At 50.0% G+C, this 24735-nt stretch overlaps 2 protein-coding genes and 1 pseudogene across 9 annotated transcripts; all 3 read left to right on the top strand.

The window, feature by feature from the left end:
* The first annotated feature begins 284 nt into the window (after window positions 1–284).
* Window positions 285–14743, top strand: LOC136478351 (CLIP-associated protein-like). 2 transcript variants are annotated; one of them, XM_066476777.1, is made up of 18 exons: window positions 286–705; window positions 1305–1470; window positions 1879–2040; window positions 2156–2253; window positions 2518–2592; window positions 2697–2765; window positions 2837–2922; window positions 2998–3115; window positions 9404–9502; window positions 9587–9896; window positions 10010–11781; window positions 12010–12069; window positions 12200–12304; window positions 12424–12498; window positions 12597–12665; window positions 12826–12894; window positions 13148–13249; window positions 14182–14743. In XM_066476777.1, exons 1-18 carry the CDS (start codon window positions 397–399, stop codon window positions 14329–14331), a joined length of 3894 nt encoding a protein of 1297 aa, XP_066332874.1. In that variant the 5' UTR covers window positions 286–396; the 3' UTR covers window positions 14332–14743. The 2 variants fall into 2 exon arrangements, 1 of the variants encoding a protein (XP_066332874.1); XR_010764248.1 differs by lacking the exons at window positions 12597–12665; window positions 12826–12894; window positions 13148–13249; window positions 14182–14743 and having other exon boundaries at window positions 285–705; window positions 12139–12304.
* LOC136475544 (uncharacterized) lies at window positions 6856–9297 on the top strand (annotated as a pseudogene).
* Window positions 14744–16037: 1294 nt separating the features above from the next.
* LOC136478352 (uncharacterized) lies at window positions 16038–24437 on the top strand. 7 transcript variants are annotated; one of them, XM_066476779.1, is made up of 7 exons: window positions 16038–16804; window positions 18346–18512; window positions 18664–18740; window positions 18841–20577; window positions 20683–20833; window positions 20921–21568; window positions 23584–24437. In XM_066476779.1, the coding sequence occupies exons 2-6, from the start codon at window positions 18359–18361 to the stop codon at window positions 21562–21564; spliced, it is 2763 nt and encodes a 920-aa protein (XP_066332876.1). In that variant the 5' UTR covers window positions 16038–16804; window positions 18346–18358; the 3' UTR covers window positions 21565–21568; window positions 23584–24437. The 7 variants fall into 7 exon arrangements, with proteins under 7 accessions (XP_066332876.1, XP_066332882.1, XP_066332879.1 ...); XM_066476785.1 differs by having other exon boundaries at window positions 23619–24437; XM_066476782.1 differs by lacking the exon at window positions 23584–24437 and adding an exon at window positions 23090–23424.
* Window positions 24438–24735: the final 298 nt, after the last annotated feature.

Consider the following 24735-nt stretch of genomic DNA (forward strand, 5'->3'; position numbering starts at 1 on the left):
ATGAGAGAGCGAGGGCGAAGGAACGGGCGGAGTGCGATTACGGAAGAGAGCGACTGCGGGGCAGCGAGCGGAGCAGGTGAAGTGCGAGTACAGGTGAAGCGGATGAAATGAAGCGATATCAAGTGGGCGGATAAGACGAGGCGCGATTGGTGGTGAAGTCGTGAACGATAGTGTGACGCACATCCGGCGGGTCGGTCTTACGCGTCGTAGCATTTCCGATTAACTAATCCTAGCCAAAATAAAGCCATTTCCAAACCGCTAAACGCGCGCCTATAAAACCGCCGCCCTCCAAACTCCCACACGGCCACACCGTACCTCGCTTCCTCCCCTTCCCCTCCCTCGCTTCGATCACCTCCGCTCCACACCCCCAACAAGGCCCTCCCGCCGGCGGGTGAGATGGCAATGTCCGCCGCGGTGGCGCGACTGCGGGAGCTGGCGCCGGCGCCGGGGGCGGAGGAGGAGCTGGAGCTCGACGACGCCGGCGCGGCCGCGCTCGCCGAGTGCTGCGCTGGCCTCCTCCGCCCTGGCGGCGGCGGCGATGCCGGGGCCGCGCGCGAGGCGCTCGAGGCGCTCTGCGCTGCAGGCGTAGGGGGCTCGATGCGCCGCCATGCCGATGGGCTCGCGCCGCTGGTCGTCGCGCGCCTCGGCGACGGACACGCGGCCGTGCGGGAGGCCGCGAGGAGGTACCTCCTCCTGCTCATGGAGGTATCGCGGGCCGCGGCTTTCGATTCTGTTCGCTCCTTGGAGTCGATCGTACTAGTGTTGGTGCTCCGAAATTATTCCTGTAGCTATTAGTTAGTTACGTTTGTAGCCGTGGGGTTTTCAGTTAATATTAATGGTTTTGTGAAGCCGGAACCTTAATTCCATTATCTAAAAAATTAATTGTTTTGAATCAGCACAAACTTTATGAAGTTGCCATAACCCAGGATTAGAAAATAAAACGAATTTGCGGTGGACCATTATTTATGATGATAGTATTTATGTACAGTGTATAAATAGCACCTCATGCAATTTATTTGGTTCAGAAATCTTCATGTGTCGTCTCACACTGTCCTTATATTAAGATTTAACTACTTTTTAAAAAAAAATACTTTATGTTCCAAATCTCAAAAGAGGATTATTATTGGTCATATTCATATAGTAAAGAAAAGACTGAAGTATAATAGAGGTACTTGTCATAAGTTCCAGAAAACATTTGTTACCGTGAGTATTGAATTAAGTTGTGTTTAATATGTCTAGCTAAATGGACGGTCCACGGTGATTTTGGAGAACCATAAGAATTGCTGTTTTGTTTCATGTTGCAGATGAAGGAGATGAATGCAAGAACGGAAAACACAGAGCCAAATTCCTGCATGCCAGATGACCAACACGTTCACTATACGACAATCGAAATGGAATCTTCTGGTACCAGTCAAGCAAGAAAAAATTCCAAAGACAAGATGAGCACAAGAGACATCTCACTTCTTGCAGGTACATTGGGCTTGCGTTCAGGTTTTCAGGCTATGATCTATGGAGTGTGAAATATCTAATTTCATTAAAGAGAAGAGTGAAATATTTTAATATATTTCTATGTCTAACAAGAGCCTTGTATGGATTCATACGTCAGAAATTAGTAAATTAATTCATTCTCACATATCTTTTTTTAGTAAATCCATGATATAATATTATACTCATAGTAGTACTAAAGTGCAGAAAAACCTGATGATAATACTTCCAATAGCCGAACCTAACGTCGTTACTGAATATGTAAGATGGAGCGAATTTGCTGGTCATGTACCCCAAATGTAGGGTACTGGTGCACTTATGTAGTTGCTTTTCTATCTTACCATACCAGATCCTTATCATTGGGATATAATCTGTCATCCCTTTTTGTTGCAGGAGAAGGAGATATTACAAGAAAATTAGTCGAACCTATAAAGGTTTTCTCTGAGAAGGACCTACTAAGGGAGATAGAAAAAGCAGTATCTACTTTGCAGCCAGATAATGAGTGGTCAATCCGGATAACTGCAATGCAAAGAGTGGAGGGTTTAGTGCTTGGAGGTTCCTGAATGCTTTTTTTATGTTGGCTTTACTGTACACATAAATATTTATATTTCTCAGTTGAAGAAGTGTAGAATTTATTCTGAGGGCCTTTTCTATTTCATCTTTGTGCCAGGTGCTGCGGACTATTCAGCCTTCCCCATGCTCCTAAAACAGCTCGTGACCCCTCTAATAACTCAGCTTCTGGATAGGAGATCGAGCGTTGTAAAACAGGTTCAGTCACTCATAGTTTCATTTCATGTTTGCCACACAACTTTCTTTCGTTGTTAGGAAAGAGAATTCTGCCTACATAGTTACATGTACTGTAACCTGATCTGCAAATCAACAAAATTGCGATGGTAGTGCTTTGTTAGATTTGTTTGACCCGAAAACAGACATCATGTGTGGCTGTCAAATATCCTACTAAATAGAACATGCCATATTTTGTCCTTTTTGGGCACTCGCTGAAATGCATTTTTGTATTTTGGATACTAATAGGCATGCCATTTACTAAACTTCCTATCGAAAGAGTTACTACGCGACTTTGAACCATATGCAGAGCTGCTTATTCCGGTATGGTGTTGCTTTCTTTCTCTATGCATCCACTGCTAACAGTAACAGCTATCGGTCTCAGTCTGATGTATCTGAATCGACCTTGTTTTTACTTAAAACCACAGGTCCTTCTTAAGAATGTCGTGATCACCATCCTTGTAATTGCTGAGTCTGCTGATAACTGTATAAAAGAGGTATACATGCTCAAGCGCTAGCTCTGGCCATTTTGATTTCATGTTGTTTGATTCTTGCTCTCTATGCACAGATGTTAAGGAACTGCAAGGTAGCTCGTATACTACCAAGGATTATTGAATTTGCAAAGAATGATAAAAGTGCTGTTCTTCGTGCCAGGTATGAGAAGCACCGATATGGTATTGTGACAGATAATACTTGATGGGAGCTTACAAAGGTTTTCCCCAATTGCAGGTGTTGCGAATACGCAATACTAATGTTAGAGTACTGGGTTGATACTCCAGAAATACAGAGATCAGCTGACCTGTACGAAGACCTTATAAAATGCTGTATAGCAGATTCAACTAGTGAGGTATTTACATTGCGTCATTCATTCATTCTCCATTTCTTGTCATTTCCTGAGAGGAATGCTGGTTAGAAGTTCGATTGGGATTCCACAGGGTCATCTGTTCCTCCTATAAATTTGGAGCACATTTTAGTGTTTTCTTTTAAAAGACTTTCTTTAGGTATCACCACGTAGATTCATTAAAACATAAAGTTTTTCTTTTTGAAACATAATTAAAACATAAAGTTGACTAGCCCATTGATTGTCAAGGCTGAGTACCCCTGAATTATTATCAATATACGCTCTATGTGGGGCAAAAGGAAAACCTGGACTGTTATAGTTTCTTCTAAGATGCAGATCTTTGACCACTCTTAAAGTCTTAAGAGAGAAGTCTTGTCTAAAATTAGTTCATTTGTTCCCCTCAAAAAATAAAACAGTGCATTATGTTAGTCGCTGAATTCTTACTCTTGGTAGTAGCAGAATTTTTACTCTCATCGAGAGAGGATGACACTAGGAGTTGGGGTAATTTTCTAGTTTATTTCTCACACAAATGCCATGTCAACCTGAGGGGTTGAGGATACATATTTATAGGCTGCTAGCCAGCCAAGCATATGCCAAGGTGCTAGTCCTAGATGCTGTCCTAGATGTTAGTCCTAGATGCTGTCCTAGATAGTCCTAGATGCTAGTCCTAGATGCTGTCCTAGATGCAGCCCCACAAAGACCAGCCAACATATAGACTTATCCATCATTCTCTCCCTAAGTCTTGTGCGTTGTCTTGTGGGAAAGTTGAACCATCCCGGTTCTGGAGCAGAGGCTTGGTAAGGTGCTGTTCTCAAGGAACTTGATCATCCCAAGAGGCTTGGTAAGCAAGTCCGCAAGCTGTTCCTTGGTGTTGATGTAGCTCGCCTTGATGCTCCCTTCCTCCAAACAGCCTCGGATGAAGTGGTACCTCACCCGGATGTGCTTACTCCGTTCATGGAAAACGTGGTTCTTTGCCAGGGCCAGAGCGGACTTGCTGTCCATCCTAAGCTCCACCGCTCTAGTGTCTCTGTCGAGTAGATCACCAAGCAGTCGAGCGAGCCAGAGCGCCTGAGTCGAAGCGGTGGAGGCCGCTACGTACTCGGCCTCGCAGCTGGATAGGGCCACCACCTGCTGCTTGACCGACTGCCAGCTAACGAGGCACTTGTCGAGGAGGAAGAGGATCCCGCTCGTGCTCTTGCTGGTGTCGACGTCACCGGCGTGGTCGCTGTCGCTGTACCCGACGAATTGTGCCGCCCCAGGGCACCTAGGGTAGTAGAGGCCGTGGTCGAGAGTCCCTGCAACGTAGCGGATGATCCTCTTCACAGCCTACTGGTGCTCCATCATCGGTCGCTGCATGAACCGACTAACGTAGCCGACGGAGAATGCCAAGTCCGGCCGTGTGTGGGCGAGGTAGCAAAGGCTCCCCACAAGACGCCGGTACTGCGTAGCGTCCACCTCCTCCGTCGTGCTGTCGCGGCTCAGCTTTAGCCTCTCCTCCATCGGAGTGAGAGCTGGGTTGCAGTCGGTGAGCCCAGCTAGCTCAACGACGCGCTTGGCGTAGGCGGTCTGTCAAAGCGTGATCCCAGAATCATCCTGGTACACCTCGATTCCCAGGTAGAAGGAGAGAGGCCCAAGGTCACTCATCTGGAAAGTGGCCTTCATCTCTTCCTTGAATGCCGCCACCTCCGCATCCTTGGTGCCGGTGATCACCAAGTCGTCGACGTAGACACCCACCAGTAGAGCATTTCCTCCACTGCCCCGTCGGTAGATGGCTGCCTCGTGCGGGTTTTGCTCGAAGCCCACCCCCTTTAGCGTGGAATCCAACTTGGCATTCCACGCCCTCGGTGCCTGCCGCAAGTTATAGAGGGCCTTGCGCAGGCGGAGCACCTTGCCCTCCTTGTCGGGGATCGCAAGTCTCGGCGGCTGGTGCACGTAGACCTCCTTCTTCAAGTCGCCGTTAAGGAACGCTGACTTGACGTCCATGTGATGAACACGCCAGCCCTCCTGGGCAGCTAGCGCAAGGAGGAGTCGCATGGACTCCATCCGTGCCATGGGAGCAAAGGCGTCTTAAAGTCGACCCCCTCCTGCTGCACGAAACCTCGTGCCACCAAGTGAGCCTTGTGCTTGACGATGGCGCCGGCTTCATCCCTCTTCAGCTTGTACACCCACTTAAGGGTGATCGCGTGGTGACCACGAGGAAGGTCAGCAAGCTCCCAGGTGCGGTTCTTCTCAACCGCATCTATCTCCAATTGCATCGCGGCGCGCCATGCCGCGTGTCTCTCGGCCTCTGCAAACGACCGAGGCTCGCCGTCGTCACACGCAAGGTGCAACTACACCTCCAGGTCGTGAGGCACCAGTCCCGGCACCGGCTGGTCACCGAGAAGGTTCTCCATCGTACGGTACCGCAACGGCTCGTCGTCGTGGTGCGCGTCGATGCGCTTCTCGTCATGAGAGAGCGGAGTAGCGAGCTCAACCGGGCTGTTCTCGACACGAGCTGGTGTTGGAGTAGACGTGCCCGGAGAGGTGCCTATCGGTGCTGGAGTGCGTGGCGGTGCCGGCTGTGGTGGAGCCGACGAAGAACTCATCGCAGCCGAGATTCTGGCTGGAGAGCGTGGTGCTGTCGGAGTAGCAGGCACTAGGGTCGGTGGAGGCTCGGGGACTGGGGTAGACGCGCTCGTCAAAGAGGAGCTGCCTACTCCCCCAGCTCCCTCGAAGTGGACGTACTTGACAGTGAAGTCGTCGTACGTCAGAGCCGAGCCGTCGTCCACCGCCTTGTCCCACGCCTATCCTCGCCCTTCGTCGAACACAACGTCGCGCGCCGTGCGCACACGCTGTGTCTTCGGGTCGAGAATGAGGTAGGCCTTCGAGCCCTCCGCGTAGCCGATGAACACTCCCGGAGTGCTCCTGTCGTCGAGCTTGCTGATGTGGCCAAGCTCCTTGGCGAACGCGAGGCAGCCGAAGACCCGCAAGTGGGAGACCGTCGGCTTGCGCCTATGCCAAGCCTCGTACGGCGTTCTGCCGTCGAGCGCCTTGGTAGACGAGCGATTGAGGATGTAGACGGCCGACACCACCGCCTCTCCCCAGAAGACAGCCGGCATCCCCCTCTGCTTAAGAAGGGCCCGAGCCATCTCCACAACCGTCTGGTTGCGCCGCTCGACGACGCCGTTCTGCTGCGGGCTGTACGACGCGGAGTAGTGGCGCTGAATGCTCCCATAAGCGCAGTACGACGCGAATTCAGTCGTCGTTGTCGGTGCGCAGCACGCGCAGCTTGCGGCCGCACTCCGCCTCCGCAGCAGCATGCGAGCGCCTGATGGCATCCGCAGCCTGTCTCTTGCTACCGAGGACCATCACCCACATGTAGCGGGAGAGGTCGTCGACAAGCAGCAGGAAGTAGCGTCGTCCTCCCGGTGTGGCCGGTGTCACCGGGCCACACAAGTCCCATGCACAAGCTCGAGCCTCTCCTTGGCTCGAAAGCTCGCCCGCTGGGGAAAGGGGAGTCACCTCTGCTTCGTCAACACGCAGACGTCGCAGAGCTGCTCCACATGGTCGAGGCACGGCAGGCCTCGCACCATCTTCGTGGCACTGAGCCGCTTCAGGGCCTCGAAGTGAAGGTGCCCGAAGTGCTCATGCCACTGCCACGCCTCGTCATCCCGACGAGCAGCGAGACAGAGGGGTTGTGCCACCTGAACGTTAAGTACGTAGAGTCGATTTGCGCTTTTGGATACCTTGGCAAGAAGGCGGCGACGGCGATCCCAAATCCTCATGACTCCATCATCAACCACCACGCGCGAACCGTTCTCATCTAGCTGTCCTAAGCTGATGATGGAGTTCCTCAACGCGGGGATGTAGTAGACTTCGGTGAGCAGCCTGTGCTCACCAGACACGGTGGTGAAGATGACGGAGCCGACGCCCTTGATCTCCACGCCAGAGGCATCCCCAAACTTGACGGAGCCTCGGACGCTAGAGTCAAGCTCGGTGAAGAACTCCCGTCGACCGGTCATGTGATGGGTGGCGCCGGTGTCGAGGCACCACCCGTCAGTCTTGTCGTTGTCGGAGCCGTCGCTGAGGAGGGCGTGTGCTTTTGGCTCGTCAAGGTGGAGGAGAGCCGCTGCGGCCGGTGCCGCTGGAGGTAGCTCGATGCTTGCATGTGCCATGAACAGAGCCGGCTCCTCCTCCGCCTGTGTGACGTGGGCCTGGCCACGTCGTGGCTGTCGACAGTCCTTGGCCCAATGGCCAAGCTGGCAGCAGTTGCGGCAGGTGTCGTCTCGTGCCGGCTTGTGCTTGCCGGCGGCGCCTCCACGGGCATCCCCCTCGGCACGTCCTCGCGCCCCGGCCTGGGCGTCTCTGTGCGCCGTGCGCGGCTTGCCACGCTTGCGGCCGCCTGTCGTGGAAGAAGGCTCCCCCTTCTTATAGTCACCTTGGCAGGCAGCCCACTGCTCTCGAGTGAGAAGTAGCTTCCCGCTAGTGGTGATGGACCCCGAGAGAGACTGTGGCTCATCGCCGTCGACAACCTTGAGGCGACCTATCGCCTCCTCGATCGACATCGTGGAGAGATCCAGCAGGGACTCGATCGAGCGAGCCATCTGCTTGTACTTCTCGGGGACGCAGCGGAAGAGCTTTTCGACAGCTCTCTCCTCGCCGTAGGTGTCATCGCCAAACTGTACCATCTTCTGCAACAGAGTGTTGAGACGGAGAGCAAAGTCATCAACGTCCTCACCTGGCTTGAAGGCCAGGTTCTCCCACTCCTTGCGAAGTACCTGCAGTGTGGACTTACGGGCGCGGTCGCTGCCGATGCATGCCGCAGCGATGGCGTCCCAAGCCTCCTTGGCAGTCCGCTTGTTGGTAAGCGAGAACTGCATCTTGGACGGGACTGCAGTGATGAGGGCATCCATCGTCCGTCGATCCTGGTCGTAGTCAACGTCGCCGTACCGGACTGCCTCCCACATGTGCCGCACCTGGAGCTTTACCCTCATCACCGCAACCCACTCGACGTAGTTGGTCTTAGTGAGGGTAGGCCACCCACCGCCAGGGTCGACGTCCCTGATAACAGCCTGGAGCCCGTGGTAACCACGGTACCGATCCGGGGAGAGAGAGCCACGCTGCCTGTGAAGGCCGCGCTCTCCATCGACCCGTCCACCACCGTTGCCGTGCGCGCCTCCTCCTGGAGCGCCACCACCGTGCGCGCCTCCTCCAGAAGCGCCGTCGGCGCGTCCGCGCCTGTCTGGGCTGCCGCCGCGCTCGTGGGCGTGCGCGGCTGCCCACTGCGCCGCCCGCGCTCGCGCTGCCTCCCTCGCCAGCAGCTCGAGGTCCGCATCGGCGCTGTCGTCAGCGGAAACAGAGTTGCTGATGCTGCCGCGCAGAGCCTCGACCTCTGTTGTCGCCGCACGCGCTGCATCCGCCGCCGTTGCTGCTTCCGCCTCCGCTCTGGCTGCTGCCAGCTCCGCCGCTGCCAGCCTCGACGCCCTTGCCGCCGTCGCAGCGGTCTCTGCCGTCGCTCGCTCGCGTTCCTCTGCCGCGGCAAGTTCGGCCTCCTGCCGACGCCGCGTGCTCGAGGCGACTGAGCGCTGAGACTGCCCTGCGGACATGACGCGCTACCGGGGGGCTGCTGCGTGGGGAGAGGGTTGCTTGCGCAGAGGGAGAGGAGTGAGCAGGAGCGGCCGGAGCTGCTGCTGCTCCCAGCTAGGGCTGTTGCGCGGCTGGGAAAGGAGATGAGACTCAGGCTATAGGATAGTACGACTCCGATATCAGTTGTTAGTCGCTGAATTCTTACTCTTGGTAGTAGCAGAATTCTTACTCTCATCGAGAGAGGATAACACTAGGAGTTGGGGTAATTTTCTGGTTTATTTCTCACACAAATGTCATGCCAACCTGAAGGGTTGGGGATACATATTTATAAGCTGCTAGCCAGCCAAGCATATGCCAAAATACCAAGCATATGCCAAGATGCCAAACATATGCCAAGATGCCAAGCATATGTCAAGATGCTAGTCCTAGATGCTAAGGTGATGTCCTAGATCTGTCCTAGATGCTAGTCCTAGATGCTGTCCTAGATAATCCTAGATGCTAGTCCTATATGTTGTCCTAGATGCAGCCCCACAAAGACCAGCCAACACAGAGACTTATCCATCACATTAGTCAGTTTGTCCTTTTTTTGGTTAGTCATGGGTTATGTGGAGATTGTCAACTGAAAGATGCCTGTGAAGAATCTATAGTTGTTGCAGTCCTCAACTTCTTGTCTTTTCGTTGTGGAAGTCAAAAGTCCTCTGATTTATTCTGCTCTTTTCCAATTTCAAGGTCCGATCAAGCGCAAGGGCATGCTACAGGATGTTCTCAAGGATTTGGCCTGACCGTTCACATCAGCTGTACTCATCTTTTGAACCATCCAGACAGAAAGTATTTCCTTAAACTTATCTTGCGTTGAGGAAATTTATTAGACATACTAATCATCTGATCATGTAACTACATTTCTTTATGTAGATGATAAATGATGAAGATGCTGAGACACCTCAAAGGCATCTTCCTCCAGTTAAATTAAGGCAGCCTCAACCTAGTTCTTTCGTTCCAGCTGTAATAGATAAAGTTGTTAAGGTCGATTCTGGGACATCATTTTCTTCTGGAGACCTGCAACCATCAGACAGACTATACCTCCAGTGTGATGATATGACCTCAAAAGGCCCAGACGAAGGCAATAAGGATGACACTTTGACTATTGGAAGTTCTTTTGAGGATAAGATCACGCTAAGAAAAGTAGAAACTAAAGACAGAGATACTGAGAAATATGATTCAGGTACCTGTCATGAAAAAAAAAACAAATTTTATCATTACCTGTAAACACTTGTTTTTTAATTTGTTTAACTGGAAATATTAGGCTCTGCTGACCAATTTATTGCATAAATTCAGGCAACAGTGCAGGTGTCAATTTATCGGCTTGTGACCCACCAACTGCCACTCCCATTGCAACAGAAGCACCTTCAGAAATGTCACTGAATGATGCAGCTGTTGTAACAATTGTTCAAGATAAGGCTGAATGCAGGCCGAATGTTGAACCGATAACTCAGCAAGTTCAAGGACGAGAAGATCCTTCTGAATTGACGTGCCTGCCACCTGCAGTTAACTCGAAAGGTCCAGGGAACCTGCTAAAGGAAAACCCTGTTGAATTAAGTTCTGATGCTGGATCAAGTGGAAAAGTAGGAACTCATAAGAAGAGTGCTGTTTCTAAGGAGCCACGTGGTAGTTACACCCCTAACTTCCGTCGACCTCTCTTGAGTAAGCAGATGACAAATTGGTTTTATGCCAGTACCAAAAGTGATATACATGAGAAGCAACTCACTTTGGGAGAAGTGGTCAGTAACATGGATGTGCCCTCATCTCTTACAGAGGCACTTTCTTTAGGTCTTAACCCAAGATCAGATTGGATGATGAAGGTATATGCATTCAGTTTCTTAAGGCAGTGTTTGCTAGAACGTGGATCAAAAAGCACTCAGGAAGTTGCACAAAATTTTGAGAAGGTTATGAGGCTTGTTTGTCGATATCTGGATGATTCCCATCACAAAGTGGCACAGGCCGCTCTCTCATCACTAGCTGAGATCATGCCAGCTTTCAAGAAGCCTTTTGAACATTATCTCGACAAGACACTGCCCCGTATTTTCTCTCAGTTAAATGATCCAAAGGAATCAATCAAGCAGCAGTGCTTGGCAATTTTGAAACATGCAAATGAAAGTTATCCCATTGATTCTCTTTTACCCGCCTTACTTCGTTCGCTAGATGAGCAGAAATCTCCCAAGGCAAAACTGGCAGTTCTTGAGTTTGCAAATGCCTCTTTTGTAAAATGCACAGTCAATTCTGAAAGCTATTCTAGCAGCAGTTTCCTTAAGCCATGGTTGGGAAAGCTTGCCCTTTTGTTTAATGATAAAAACAAAAAACTGAAGGAGGTTACAGTGGTTGGTTTCTCATCTATTTATTCTCATTATGACCCTGAATCCATGTTAAGCTTTTTGGTCACCTTGTCAATGGAAGAACAAAAGCGGCTAAGACGGGCAATGATGCAATTAATACCTACAATAGAAAGTGACTTGGAAGAGTTCTTGCAACAAAAGAGACATAAGCAAAAGGCTCCATCTTTTGATGCTTTCACTGCTAAATCACCACTTCATCCTGCATCTCAATCTGCAAAATCACCCCTGCATCCTGCTTATCGATCTTCTAAATCACCACTCCATCCTCGATCTGCTAAATCACCACTTCATTCCGCATATAAATATGCTAAGTCACCACTGCATCCCTCATATCAATCTGCTAAATCACCGCTGCATCCAGCATATCAATCTAGTTCTGTTAAGACTGATGATTGTTTCAGTTCTGCACTCCAGTGTCTCCCAAATTTATCTTTGGAAGTCCCGGAGCACCATACTGAAAGGATTGAGTTTGAATCATCTAATGAATCTTATGGTCACAAAACAGAAATGATGGACAAGAAGTCTTGTACCGTGAGGTCAAGGAATGATCTCCCGAGAAGAAGTGACTTTAGTGTGATATCAGATAACATAGTTCAGAGTGCAAGCAGGGACAGTCGGAGTACGAAGATATTTGATGAACCAAATGATAGTGAACTGCACATAAATACCAGAAAAAACAAAGTTGTGAGGATGAGGAATGACTGCCAGGATCATGAGGTAAGCATTTCCCAGTCTGTTTTTTAGATGCAATTTCTCAGTCATCTCTCTCATAACATAGCACTTTGCACATACATCAGATCTCTAAAATTTTGACTAACCTGATGGTGTTTTGTTTGATAACTACTATTTAGCTTCTTCTCTTTCTGCAACAGTTACATGCTGTAAGTGTCTTATGAGCTTTCTTTTACAAAGCTTGGTAATGGATTTTTCATTTTCTATTAATAGGAGGCAGTGAGTCAATTGGAAGAAGATTCTGAAACGAGCGGACACTCAGTGCCCACCAAGGTTAGATTATTTTGACGGGCTGTTGTTTTTTCATATGTTGTAATCACCTCAATATCATTTTTGTTTCAGGGGTATTTCTCCTCCCCTGGTTATTTTGCTGGACATCACCTCATCTTGCACTCGTTTTCAGAATTTACAACCGATGTCTTCTTCCCTTCTTGAGATGCTTGATGATCCAGATGTGCCCACAAGAGAGCTTGCGCTTTCTCTGTTGGTTGAAATTCTTGAAAAGCACGTAAGCTTTTCTGAGACTCGTTAGCAGTGACTACTTGTTTGCTTCCTACATCTAACATGTGCCATTATTGAATACCATTTTCCATGATAACGACCCTTTGCCTTGCCCTTTCCATCCAGCGAAAGGCGATGGAGAACTGTGTTGAACTTCTTATAGCTAAACTGCTGCATGCAACCAAAGACGGTGCCTTGAAGGTAATACACTTGCAGTGCTTGGTTCAGCTCGCATTTGCTGATGCAACCAATCAACCATAAAGTTGGCATCTGAGGCCTTCATGTCACTGTCGCTGCAGGTTGTAAATCAGGCCCATATCTGCTTGACAACTGTGGTCACTCAATTTGACCCACTGAGATGCCTTGGGGTACGCTTGTTTTTGCATTTTTGTTAGTGTTATAGCTGTCGATACCTTTTGAGCTGAATCTCATGGATAGAGGCCTTGAACGGCTTGTTGTTGTTTTCCCCTTTATTACTGTTGTTTACCTTTTTGTAAGCAATCTTATATTTCTCATTTAAACATGTAGGCCATAGCTTCTCAGTTGGCCAGCCAGGATGAGAAAATTCTTATTATAAGCATCAATAGTTTGAGCAAGGTAATCAGCACACCAAGTTTCGTTATGTAAATTTTATGATTATCATGTTTGCAAACCAGTTAGGAAACTAGTGCTATGAGCCTCAATTTTAGCTTTAACATATTCATGGCTTGAACTGGGAGTCAACTAGCATTTAGCCGCATGCATGTGTACAGCTCATTGTCCTACTTTGACCCGTGTTATGAGTTTGGTGAGGCATACAGCTAGCATGTATTTCCCAAATTGCATACTCATTATTCTTTCTTTGTTTCAGCTTGTGATCCGATTATCAGAGGACAACCTCATGGCTCATTTGTCAACGTTTCTTCCTGCACTTCTGGATGCTTTCGAAAACCGCAGTCCATATGTCCGCAAGGTTAATCCAGCCCCGCTTTGATTTTGATTTACATATTCCAGTCCTCTAAGATGGCTCACTTTTTCCCCGGGAAATTTGTTCTTATTTTTCATCTCCTCCAAATTACTTCAGGTAATAAAAGACTAAAAAATACTAGGAATTATTAGAGGTCAATTATTTAGGCAACACAATGTACAGGTTGCACTGGAAGATCGGTTATTGGACTATGTTAGCAAGGAAAATCATCAAATAAAAACTCTGCATTCAATGTGTGAAGAAAACCATAAATTCACTAGCAGCATCTAAAACTTGCAGTACCAATCGGCTTAAAAAGGTTGGTACAAAATGGTCGACTTGATCTGTTCATGCAAGGGTCCATGGGCAAGAAGCCTCTTACTGGCCTATGGACTGCAGTGGCCACAATAAAAACTGTAATAATCATGCCTTGCTGTCTAGCATGATTCAATGTGTTCAGAGAACCAGAAAATTCAGTAGCATTTCTTCCGCACATGTTTGGTCTGTTCCTTTCGGTTAGCCGGGCCATATCCCTCTTTGCTGAACAGAGCTCAGTGAATGCCTGCATCTGCATGGGGGTAACTTTATTCGGATGATCGGATCCAGTCAAGATAGAGGTCATGCATGTAAGCACCAGACTGCATCCTGATACTACTCTCTCACATCCATGCTATTCATGCTATGCATGCCGCTTCCTAAGCATATTTGCATGACTGAAGAGAAGAAACAAGGAGCCGTCATCAGGTAGGACCTGCAGTAGCTTTACATTTTACCTGCAGCAGCATTGTACCTGAACCACACACATACTGACATACCAAGTAGTGGCAGTAGTCGTCTTGTATTTGCTGGAAAGATCTGCATTTGCTCGCCCCCTCAATCAAAAAAAGAAAATGATGACGTGTTGCTCATTTTCACCCACGGCTGTGCGCTGCATGCAGGCTGCGATGGTGTGCGTGGTGGACGCATACCTGAAGCTGGGGCCGGCACTGCTGCCGTACCTGGAAGACCTGGACAGCGCGCAGCTGCAGCTGGTAACCACCTACGCCAGCCGGCTGTCCCAGGCAAGATTGATTGCGGCGGACGGCTGACGCAGCAGGGCACGCCGGACGGGCCGGCGGCCGGAGGAAGAGGATGTTCCGAGGCAGCGTGCTGCGTGCGTCGTCGTCGTACCACCCTCCCCCTCTCATAACGCCCGTGCGCGCCCCGGAAGAAGAAGAAGGAAGAACGAAGGCCTGTCCTTGGCCTCCTGCGATCCCGATTTATGAGCATAGATTGCACTGCGCTGCGGACGGAAGTGTACCGTGCCGTGCTGCGACTGCGAGCAGCAATGGCTGCGCCTGGTTTTTCCTCCTCCTCCTCTTTCCTTGTTTGTGGAGTGTGCGCTGTGCTGTGCGGCTGTTGTCATTTAAAGTGGGAAGTAAAGGGTGAACAGTCAGTCAGTTGTGAAATACTGCTGCACGCAGTGATGAATTTGAATAAGGAAGAGCAAGATTTGTGAAATGGAACCTGGACTGAACTGGATGTATGTTATTCGGCTCGTTCGGCTTCTTTTTTCAGCCGAAACGGTGTTTTTCTCTCACAATAATTCAATCACAACAATTCAGTCAGAACTAGTTTCGACTAAAATTCTGCCATTCGAACCAAAGGCTCTTGCTCATGGTGCCTGGCCTGCAGGCTGCAGCTAGCTGCATGTGCACCATATCCCCTCGCTGATACTACTAGCTACTTGCTGCTTCATCAATGGGGTGCCTGACGAGGAGGCGTGCCGATGTTTCAGTCTCATGCATCCCCGTCAGCTTTGGTTGGCTTGGCCGCCCACTTACTCTACTCCGTTACTCCACTCAGCATGGTCCATGGAGATTGGAGAAGAAGCAGCTGCTGCCTGCTGGCTGCTGCATCCATAATCGTCCACTCCTGATGAAGGCTTCCTCATCTGACAGGCTTTTATATGTTTTTAATCTACATACAGAGCATTCATTCAGAGAAGAAAACAGTGGCGGACAAAACCGCTCAGCCCACGGTAACTAGTATGCATAATACCAGTATACATGCACTGCTCTGTTGGGTCCCATTCCCCGTCGTAAGTGCATGCTGGGCTTAGAAAATGTAAGAACAAGCCTTCCATCGAGGCTGTAAATTATATTGGAAACGCACGAAATGATCGGGTGCACACGGCCACACATGGCAACTGGTGTATGGCATGATGCAGCAGGAGCAGGAGGATACAGGATATACGTACGGCCGGGCACGCCAGGCAGACAATGGCCATTTGCAGCCATGAACGCGCGGCGCAGGTGCAAGGTTCAGCAAGGAAGGAAGCGGACGAACATGCCCAGTGCCCTGCCCTGTCCATCCGGAGATTGAAGACTGCACAAACCTACTACGAGAGAGAGAGCAGCGAGGGCAAGTGAAATGGAGGCTGCACCCTGCAGCCTGCACTGCTGGGATGGCAAGGGAGCAGCAGGGAGAAGAGAAGGCCGCCGGCCGGCCGCAATCATCGAGCGGAGCTGAGGTCGATCCAGTCCAGGCTCGTTGAGTGACTTGCGAGGGCGACGAAGCAAGAACTGTAACTGTGAGCGGGCCGGGCGCGCGCACATGGCGCGTCACGCCAAAATCCCCACCATTTTTTGGCAGAAAAGAAACATGCGTGCGGTGGATGGATAGAGCATCCCTGCTAGTCCTCGAGGAGGAGGAAGATTACTGGCAGCAGTACCCCCCCTCCCGTTCGTGCTTAGTGCAGTTTTTTTTTTACTTAAATCTACTATCTATTGGGATGAGCATGAAGGATGAGCAGATGGAATGGTCGTTCAGACATCCCCTCCGCCGTCCACTCCATCCCCGCGATTCGATTCCCCGAGCTCGAGCACGCAGCGCACAAGCAAGAGGAGGGCACCGGTAGAGAGGGAGAGAGGCGGGTGCCGCGGCCCATTAATGGTGCTTCACGTGACCTGCCACGCCCCCACCTCCGGCCCTCCTAACTCTACTCTACTCACCCAGCCAGCCAGCTCCTCGCTCCTTCACCCTCCCCTTCCGTCCGTCCGTGTGCGTGCGCCATTGCCCATTGCGCCCTGCCTCCCTTCCCTCCCTCACCAGTCACCGGACCCTTGGCCAAGTTGCCATTTGCCTCCCCTCCCCATCCCTCCCTCCCTCCACTCACGGTAGCTGCCATTGTCGCCCTGTCTCCCCCTCCACGCTCTACCACACCACACCACAGCACAGCGCCACGATCTCGCCGGTGCCACCGTGCTGGGCAAGTGGGCTCCGCCTCTACCTACTGCCTGCTGCCACCGGCGCCCGGCGGCTCTGTCTCTGACGGTACGGACGTGGTCGGCCGACTGCTGCCGCAATCCGGCGTTAGCTGACAGCGGCAAGGAGGACAGGCGCCGCCGGCCGCGGTACCTCTGCTCTGCTGGCCCTCGCCATCGCCATCGCCATCGCCGCGGGGTAGGCGCGGAGGACGCTAGATCCGCGTGTCCGGCCCCGCCTCCACCGCCAGTCCTGTCCACCGCACCGCCGCCCGCGGTTTCCTCGTCGCGCGCCAAGGCAGCTGCTGCAGTGCAGGTCCGTCACCCCCTCCTCCAGCCCCCCGCCCTATGCTTCTCTGTGCTTGGTGAACGTGGTGGGTTTTGCCATTTTTGGGTTGGGTGAGCTGTTCATCCGGATGGCCGTGTTGGTAGGGGGGAGGTGACCGTTCGCCGTCGCTGTCGCTCCCAAAAGCGGCGCCTTTTCAGCCGCGCTTCCGATTGGGGCTCGGTTTGGATTACGGAGCTCCTCCTCGCTCCTTTTTTTTAATCTCCTCTCTAATCCGATCTAATCGCAGTCACCTGGTCGCCTCCCACTCCATCCTTTAGTAATTAATGCCCGTAGTTAGTTCTCCCCTCCTAACCTCTGCCTTGCCGCATCCATGGGGACCAGCACCATCGCCAGCTTTCCCTCCGCCACGCCCATTGGCTCCGGTGCCGTTGCCGACTTGCCGTTGCCATTGCTGCGCCCTGTCCCCGTCCTCCTCCTCGGTGGTGGGATAACGACGGCTGCGTCCCCGCCAACCGCCGCGTCCTACTCCTCCCCGATTCGGTTGTTGCCGGCTCCGTTCCGCCGACCAGGTAACATGCGCCTCTGCACTGCTCCGCGCCGCCCGTCCCAATCACACCATTCCTGCCGCTCTCTCGTCTGAATGTAATTTTATTATTCGGTTCACCGCTGCGTCTCGTCCGATGAGATGAGATTCGGTCGGGTCATTTTCCTGCGTCCGTCACCGTCCGTCCGTTGGGGCTGGCAAGAAAAGAAAAAGGCCGGCGCCTTTCCTCCGCGCCCCAAGCTAGCTGCTGCTCCGGCCGTCGCAGCTTTCTTGGCGCGTCTGCGGGCACACAGCGCCTCGGTTCGTTGGGTAGGAAATCGCCCGCCTTTCGCGGCGTGGTTGCGACATTGGCAAAGCTTCTTCCTTCCTTCCTTCCCGCTGTTTCCGCTGCGTTAGCGTGCAAGTTCCTGCCAAAGCGAGGGGATTGCTACTGCGTCGAGGAGCCATTTTCCTTGCAGGTTGCAGCCTGCATAGCGAAAGAGAGAGGCAGCCAGGCGGAGAGAGAGAGAGAGAGAGAGAGAGAGAGAGAGAGAGAGAGAGAGGGAGACGCAGCGGCAGCTTTTGCACGCCCGCGGCGCATCTTTTTATCCCCGCTAGCTAATTCGTCTCTTGTGGCCTTTTCCGGGTGCCGGCGGGCGAAATGTGAATATGTGATGATGAGTTTTCGTGGCGTCCGTCGATCTGTTCGCTGTTCTCCCATCATCATAGTTCCCTGTCGTCCGTCCTTGGCGCATTTGTTCTTGTCCTCGGGGGAGCGAGGCGTGTGGGGGTTCGCGCTTCACGTGTTGATTCCCCGCGCTCCCGCACTGCCTCCTCGTCGGATTTCGTGATGTGGAGGCCGCTTTTTGGACGCAGCTGATCAGTTGTTGTATTTTTTTTGTTCCGTTCTTCCGCTCCTGCCTTGTCCGGTTCTTCTCTCACTCACTATCTGCCTTCAAAAGGTTTAAACTTTGAAATGTCTGTTACTGCTAGCATGATGGCGACGTGATTACGGAATCTGATGAGTTATGGCTCTGATTTGCAGGAGGAAGTTGTGAATGAAAGGGGCTCAGGATAAGAGGCACAGAAAGAAGCAGGACCTTCAGGTTCTCGCGCCCTTCCCGGGATGCCTGGGGAGGATGATCAACATGTTCGATCTCAGCAATGGCGTGGTTGCCACCAAGATGCTCACCGAGAAGGCACATAGAGATGGTACCTATTTCTCTTACCCTTTTCCACTACATGGTTTTGTAAATTTTGCATGATTTTTTCTGTTCCCTGGGATGGGTTTCTTCTTCTTCTTCAGCGTGTGCAAGGTTATGCTCCACAAAATCTCTGATGCAGTGTAGCATATGCTTTGCAGTTTCTCCAGCCGGAAAAGACCGGAGTAATACTTTCAAGATGGCAATTAACCCCCCAGCTCAGACTGAAGATAAACAGGTATGTCGATTTTTTTATATGTTTTTTTTCTCATGGAAATAAAACTTGCGCACAACTGGAAGTTACACAATTTTGTTCATCTTCTATGATTTACCTGCAGAGAGATAGTCAGACAAGAAGGAATTCCCCTACTAAAAGATCCAACTCACCTACTAAAAGGACTGGTGCGACGCCTGTTAAGATGCTCATGGAGCAGGACATGTGGAAAGAAGGGATGCCTGATGAGCCACTGAATGTTGTTGCAAGATTAATGGGTCTACATGACGCTCCAGTTCAGCAATCTAATTTCCCTTTAGGAAGACAATTGGATAAGGAATATCATTGTGGTGGTTTTGAAGAGAACTACCGGAATCTCAAGCCGAAGAAGGAAAGCAAATGCCACCAAAACCAAAAGGTAGGGGCACGCCATCAGCACACTTGGAATGATTCTGGTGACCAACCATCAAGAATCAATAGCATCCAGAGCAAGCACCAAGGAAATGAGCCTTGTTGTGAGAAGAGGATGTCACTTGTTCGCGAGAAATTTGCTGAAGCGAAGCGTCTAGCCACGGATGAGAAGCTTCTTCATTCGAAGGAGTTCCAAGATGCACTGCAGTTTTTAAGCTCAAATAGAGAGCTATTCTTGGAGTTCCTTGATGAGCCAAATCCTCTGTTATCAAGCAACCGTTATGAGTTCCAACCTGTTGCACCACCTTCTGAAGTAAAGCAAATAACCATACTGAAGCCATCAGAACCAACAAAGAGAAAAGGCAGCATCCTTGTGGGGAGACAACTGCTTTCAGATGGAGATGAAAGTGAACGTAACAGATACAGGCGCCATCAGAGTTTAGATGTTTCCCCAGCAAATTCAAATTTGTCTGAGCCAACAAAAATTGTAGTACTAAAGCCAGGACTCTCCAATTCTCATGATTCCAGGATTGCGAGGTCTTCATTATCATCGGCAGAAGATAGTGAAGAAGAAAGTATGATGACGGTTGATGAAACCGTGTGCTCAAGAAGGTTGGCAAAGGAGATCACTTGGCAGATGAGGATGTGGCTAAAAGACAAGCAAGATGAAGAGAGCATGCTCTCATGTGAATACCCTGACTTTTATATCGGAGATGACTCCTTCAGTAAGTCAGAAGTTGAGATTGCAAAAGAGATGTCTGGTGAAACAAGTGAGGAATTGGAGTTTGGCACTCCGACTTCTGGCCGTTCTTGGGATTTTCTGAGTAGAAGTGGAAGTCCTTACTCTGCGTCATGCTCTAGTCAGGCATCCCATAGAAGGGAACCATCTGTAGTTAGGGAAGGCAAGAAGAAGATTTTAGAGAGATGGTCTATGGTATCATCAACAGTCAGTAGTGAGGAAGAAATGGAAGGTCGCAGAAGTACAGGCACACTTGGTGACATGCTCACAATACCGAAAGTCAAGGACCAGGAAGAAATTGGGGCTGAAACACTGGGGAGCCCAGCACCTGAGTTGGAACCTGAAGAACCTTTCTCATGTTTGCCAAGATCTCAATCTCTTCCACTTTCTTTGTCAAATGGATTAGCCTCTGGCACTCAGGAAGCTGAAAAGGAAAGAATCAGGAAGTCATCATCTTTTAGGGAAAAAGTTTCTAGCCTGTTCTCTAAAAATAAGAAATCGACTAGGGAGAAGGTAGATCCATCTGCGAGCAATAGACTCAAGAATGGAGGGGCTGTGACTACTGGTGATGTGAAGGAAGGCTGGAGCCATCTTGCGCTAGAGAATCTTCAGAAACAAAGTACTTGTCTAAATACAGATGAGAAGAACACTGTGCAAGGACTCGTGACTAGCTCTTGTGATACTAATGATACAGCTAATATCCCTGCCAAGGTAATTCAACATCTATCTTGTTAAAGCTGGTGCTCATGGTTTTCGTACAATCACTTGTGTAGCCTTCAAAAGTCCAAAATATGATAGTTAGCTTTGCTGTATCAGGATATTTCCTCCATTTCAAGTCTTGGCGCCCCAGGAATCTTTGGTGACCCTCAGGACCAACCTAGTCCTGTATCTGTACTGGATGGACCATTTATATGTGATAACAGGAGGCTACTGTACTCATCTGAAAATTTCATAACTTCATCCCCACGTAAGCCTGAAAACCCATTTCATCAAACTCTTAGCTGTCTAGCGCAAGATGGTCTATCTCAAATGGCATTTTTACATATATGTGCAGAAGCTTTGTCGAGGTCTCCCCTGATCGGATCATTTTCACGGTCACTGTCATGGGAGGATCCCCCGCTGGAAGTCATGTCGCCAAATTCTTTGAGACTCTCAAGGCTTTTCTCAAAGGCTGATGAAGATCTAGATTCACTGACTTTTATCCAAAAGCTGGTCCACTCTTGTGGCATGGATGGAGAAAGTTGCATATTAGCTGACCCTTTGGACCCAGATTTGCTTGAGAAGATTTCCGATTATGATGAAGGAATTAAGTTTGGGAAAAGACGGTCAAAACAGAGGCTTCTTTTTGACGCCGTAAACGAAGCACTCACTGAGCTTGCTTCGATGGCGGAACTGGCTGCATACCCCTGGGGTAGATCATGCTCTTTGGAGCACGGGGATTGCAAGAATGGTTCCAGTAATTTGGCGGCTGAGGAAATTTGGCGGGTCATTAGGAACTGGTCGATACTTGAGAAGTATCCTCCCGGCGAAGCTATTGAAAGAAATCTCTTGCTGGAGATGATACTTAAGAGGGAGGTGGCTGAGGCAGCCAGCGCTGACACGACTCGGTTAGAGATGTTTGATCTCAACACCGCGGTCTGCGCCATGGTCTTGGAGGACCTGGTTGAAGAGACAGTTGTAGATCTGACTAACTGCTAGTGAGGTACCTCTGTCCTCTAACTAATAATCTTGCCTCTGCTCCCTAATATTGCTGTTGGTGTGATACTTGCTGCTGTAACACTGCTCCATTTATTCACGCAATTACTTGCTGAAATGTGATGTCAAATGGGTCTCTACCTTGTTTACATTTCTGTTTTGATCTCTGATATTTGCTCTAGCCGTTAACTATTAATGGTTTTGCAATGAATTATGCCATTGTTGTGTCTATATATAGCCGTTTTGCACACACAAGACAAAAAATAATAAGTTGCATGGCTCCACACTTCCACAGCACTAGTTTGTTGATGCTGCCTGTAGTTGAGATTGTCTCACTCGGGATGGAGAAAAAGGAGGGTTAGAAACAGGAGGAAATAGTGGGTGTACTGCTCTCCTTTGTGGTGGGGACCTATGCCTGCTTGGATCGATCAGTCCAATGCATGGTCTAGTGCAAAAGACATGAAAACATGCACATGGCATCTTGGAGCCTGTCCTGTCCTGTCCTGTCCACACATCTCACAAGGCACAAGATGATCCTGTTAGTGTGCATGTCAACTGCCATTTTGTTTATATGATTCGAGGACACCTTTTGTTTAGTTGAGTCTAGTTTAATCCAAGCTTAGGGCCTAGTACTCCCATGCCACTAGGCTGAAACATAGTACATGCTTAGCAGTAAGACAAATGTTGCCTGCCCATTGGCATGGTTATTTTGGTGAAGGAATCAACCAGACTAAACCGCCTTGTCATCGCCTCGAGATTGGCGCGTTTTGGGCCCTGCATAAGCAAAAATTAACGGGAGAGGAGAATCTCTTGAGCAGCCTTCATATCACGGTTACATTTGGGAAAGAGTAATTTGAGGTGAAGCTGAAGACCACGGCATCAAATTAAACATGGAGCTTTGCCCTGGTGTCTCGCGCCACTCCACCAGTTAGTTTAAACCAATTTGATACGTACAGTAGTATACTACTCCTGCAGTTGCTTGTAGAAAGGAGGTGTGCTTGTGATGTTGATGTTGCTGTTGCTGCCTGGTTGGATTATTAGGGTTCTTGTGGCCTGTGGCTGCCATTGCCATGTGGGCGGGCCACGTGGGCCCACATGCCAGGCAGAGGAGACGGTGCACTGGTGCTGCTGAATGATACCGGCCGGGGGCGGCGAGCCGCTGCCGCTGCTGCTGCATGCTACAGGTCACTGGGGACCTGGAGGAGTAGCCAGCGTGCAGGTGGTGGCCAAAGCCATGGCCGGGCAGGTAGCTTAGGCCCAGTTTAGATCCGAAAAATTTGGCAAAATGAGCACTGTAGCATTTCGTTGTTATTTGGCAATTAGTGTCCAATCATAGTCTAATTAGGCTTAAAAGATTCGTCTCGTGGATTTCGTCTAAACTGTGTAATTAGTTTTATTTTTTATTTATATTTAATACTTCATGCATGCGTCCAAAGATTCGATGTGATGAAGAATCTTGAAAAAATTGGCATTTTGGGTGGTACCTAAACATGCCCTTAGCCCTGTTCATCTTTTGCTCACTTTTCAGGCGAGCATGTGAATTTCCCTGGAGCATCTGCTGCAACTGAGCAGTGTGATTTCTTTCGCGCTCCTCTCCAGACTCTCAAGTTGCCACTGTTTGTGATCTGGCCTCTAAAGAAAACCACAGCAGCAGTCGGCCTCAGTCCTCTTGTTTTCTAGCTAGGGGCGAGCTCCAACTCGGTGCTGTGACTGTTGTTACATTACATATATACATCGCCCTGTCTCTCCAGTAACAATTCAATGGTGGTTGCATACTTGCATTGCATGGGGACTGAACTGAGTCACTGACAGCAGGGTAAAGAAATGTTTGACTCCTCTCTGCTTTGCTTCGGGCTTGTATATGTACGTATGTACATTGTGCCTTTTCGCTTGCATTGCATGCCATCATCAGCTAGCTTTTTGCTTGTACTTGTGAACAGTAGCTAAAGCTAGCACATGCAGACTGGCTGGTTCTCAGTTCTCACAAGAAAAGTGTTGACATCAGATGCCTTTGTTTTGCAGCTCTTCATCCTTGGTCGTCTGCCTTTGTTTTGCAGTGTCTATTGCTGCTGATGCCGCCATTTGCTGGATTTGGAGTGGAGTGTTTAGCCATTGGCCCATTGCCATGGGATCCAATCCAAAGCCTGAAGGCTGAAGGCTATCAGTTATTGCCATGAAATCTGCCTTTCCCCTGCAGCCGCTGCCGCCAAATTGCTGTAGGTTTTTGCGGTATGATATGAATGAATGCCATGGCCTGCTTGCATGCTTTGCTATTGAAAAGTAGGTTGGTGGGTACTACTAGTACGTACTACGTACTGCCCCTATCCTGTGGGCCTGTTTTGGCTGTCTGTGTGTGGTTGGTTGGTTCTTCTCGTTCAGGTTGCATGCACATGCACGCACTGTGTGTACACTGTACAGTGACTGACTGAAAGGTGTGGATCGTGTTGGGGTTGTTCCAAATTCACTCCAGGACCAGTGTTTTTCTATCTTTGTTATGTTCAGGATGAAGGGTTGATTTGTGATACAAGATGAATTTGTCTCAAGGTGGAGTTTGTTGGAGTTGTTCCAAATTCACTCCAGGATATAGGCCAGGCTTCTGACGGAGCGAAGCGGAGGCCCGTCGCCGGAGGCTTGGGCCGGAGCGAAGCGGAGGCCCGTCGCCGGAGGCTTGGGCCGGAGCGTAGGCCCATCAGGTCTCACCCCTGTGCTCGGGGGGGTGCGGGGGGCGGAGCCCCCCGCGGTACGGTACGGTATATACACCCTTGCTAGGGTTTCGTGGAGACTTGATTCTCTTGTAAGCCGCCATAGGCGTGTAACCCAAAACTCTTGAGATAGTGAGATTGTTGCTGGCTGATGCTCGTGGTTTTTCCCCTTCACATCGGAGGGGTTTTCCACGTTAAATCGTGTGTCTCCTCTGTGGCTTGATTCTTTACTTCATATTCCTATACGTCGTTCATAACAGATCGGAGCAACATTGATGAACTGGTGCTGCCATGCCACTGCCACCACCTCCACGACGGCTCACAACGGTCTCTGGCCGGCTTCTGCCTGCATTGCTTTCTCACCGGTCCTTGAAGCATGCATGCATACTGTATGTCATATGTGTATGATGACTGAATGAAAAGAAAGGAAAAGGGTGGTTGCTTGTTTGATGTGGCATGGCGTTTGGCAAGC

This window comes from Miscanthus floridulus, chromosome 8 (assembly GCF_019320115.1).
Source record: "Miscanthus floridulus cultivar M001 chromosome 8, ASM1932011v1, whole genome shotgun sequence".
Classification (NCBI taxonomy): Eukaryota; Viridiplantae; Streptophyta; class Magnoliopsida; order Poales; family Poaceae; genus Miscanthus; species Miscanthus floridulus.

What these genes read in the sequence shown, in the direction of transcription:
- LOC136478351 (XM_066476777.1), top strand. Translation starts at nt 397, where the DNA reads ATGGCAATGTCCGCCGCGGTGGCGCGACTGCGGGAGCTGGCGCCGGCG. An exon ending in ATGCAGAGCTGCTTATTCCG is followed by an intron (nt 2,593 to 2,696) that starts GTATGGTGTTGC and finishes TTAAAACCACAG; the next exon opens with GTCCTTCTTAAGAATGTCGT. An exon ending in GCAGTCCATATGTCCGCAAG is followed by an intron (nt 13,250 to 14,181) that starts GTTAATCCAGCC and finishes CGCTGCATGCAG; the next exon opens with GCTGCGATGGTGTGCGTGGT.
- LOC136478352 (XM_066476779.1), top strand. Translation starts at nt 18,359, where the DNA reads ATGAAAGGGGCTCAGGATAAGAGGCACAGAAAGAAGCAGGACCTTCAG. An exon ending in CGAGAAGGCACATAGAGATG is followed by an intron (nt 18,513 to 18,663) that starts GTACCTATTTCT and finishes TATGCTTTGCAG; the next exon opens with TTTCTCCAGCCGGAAAAGAC. An exon ending in CAGCTAATATCCCTGCCAAG is followed by an intron (nt 20,578 to 20,682) that starts GTAATTCAACAT and finishes TTGCTGTATCAG; the next exon opens with GATATTTCCTCCATTTCAAG.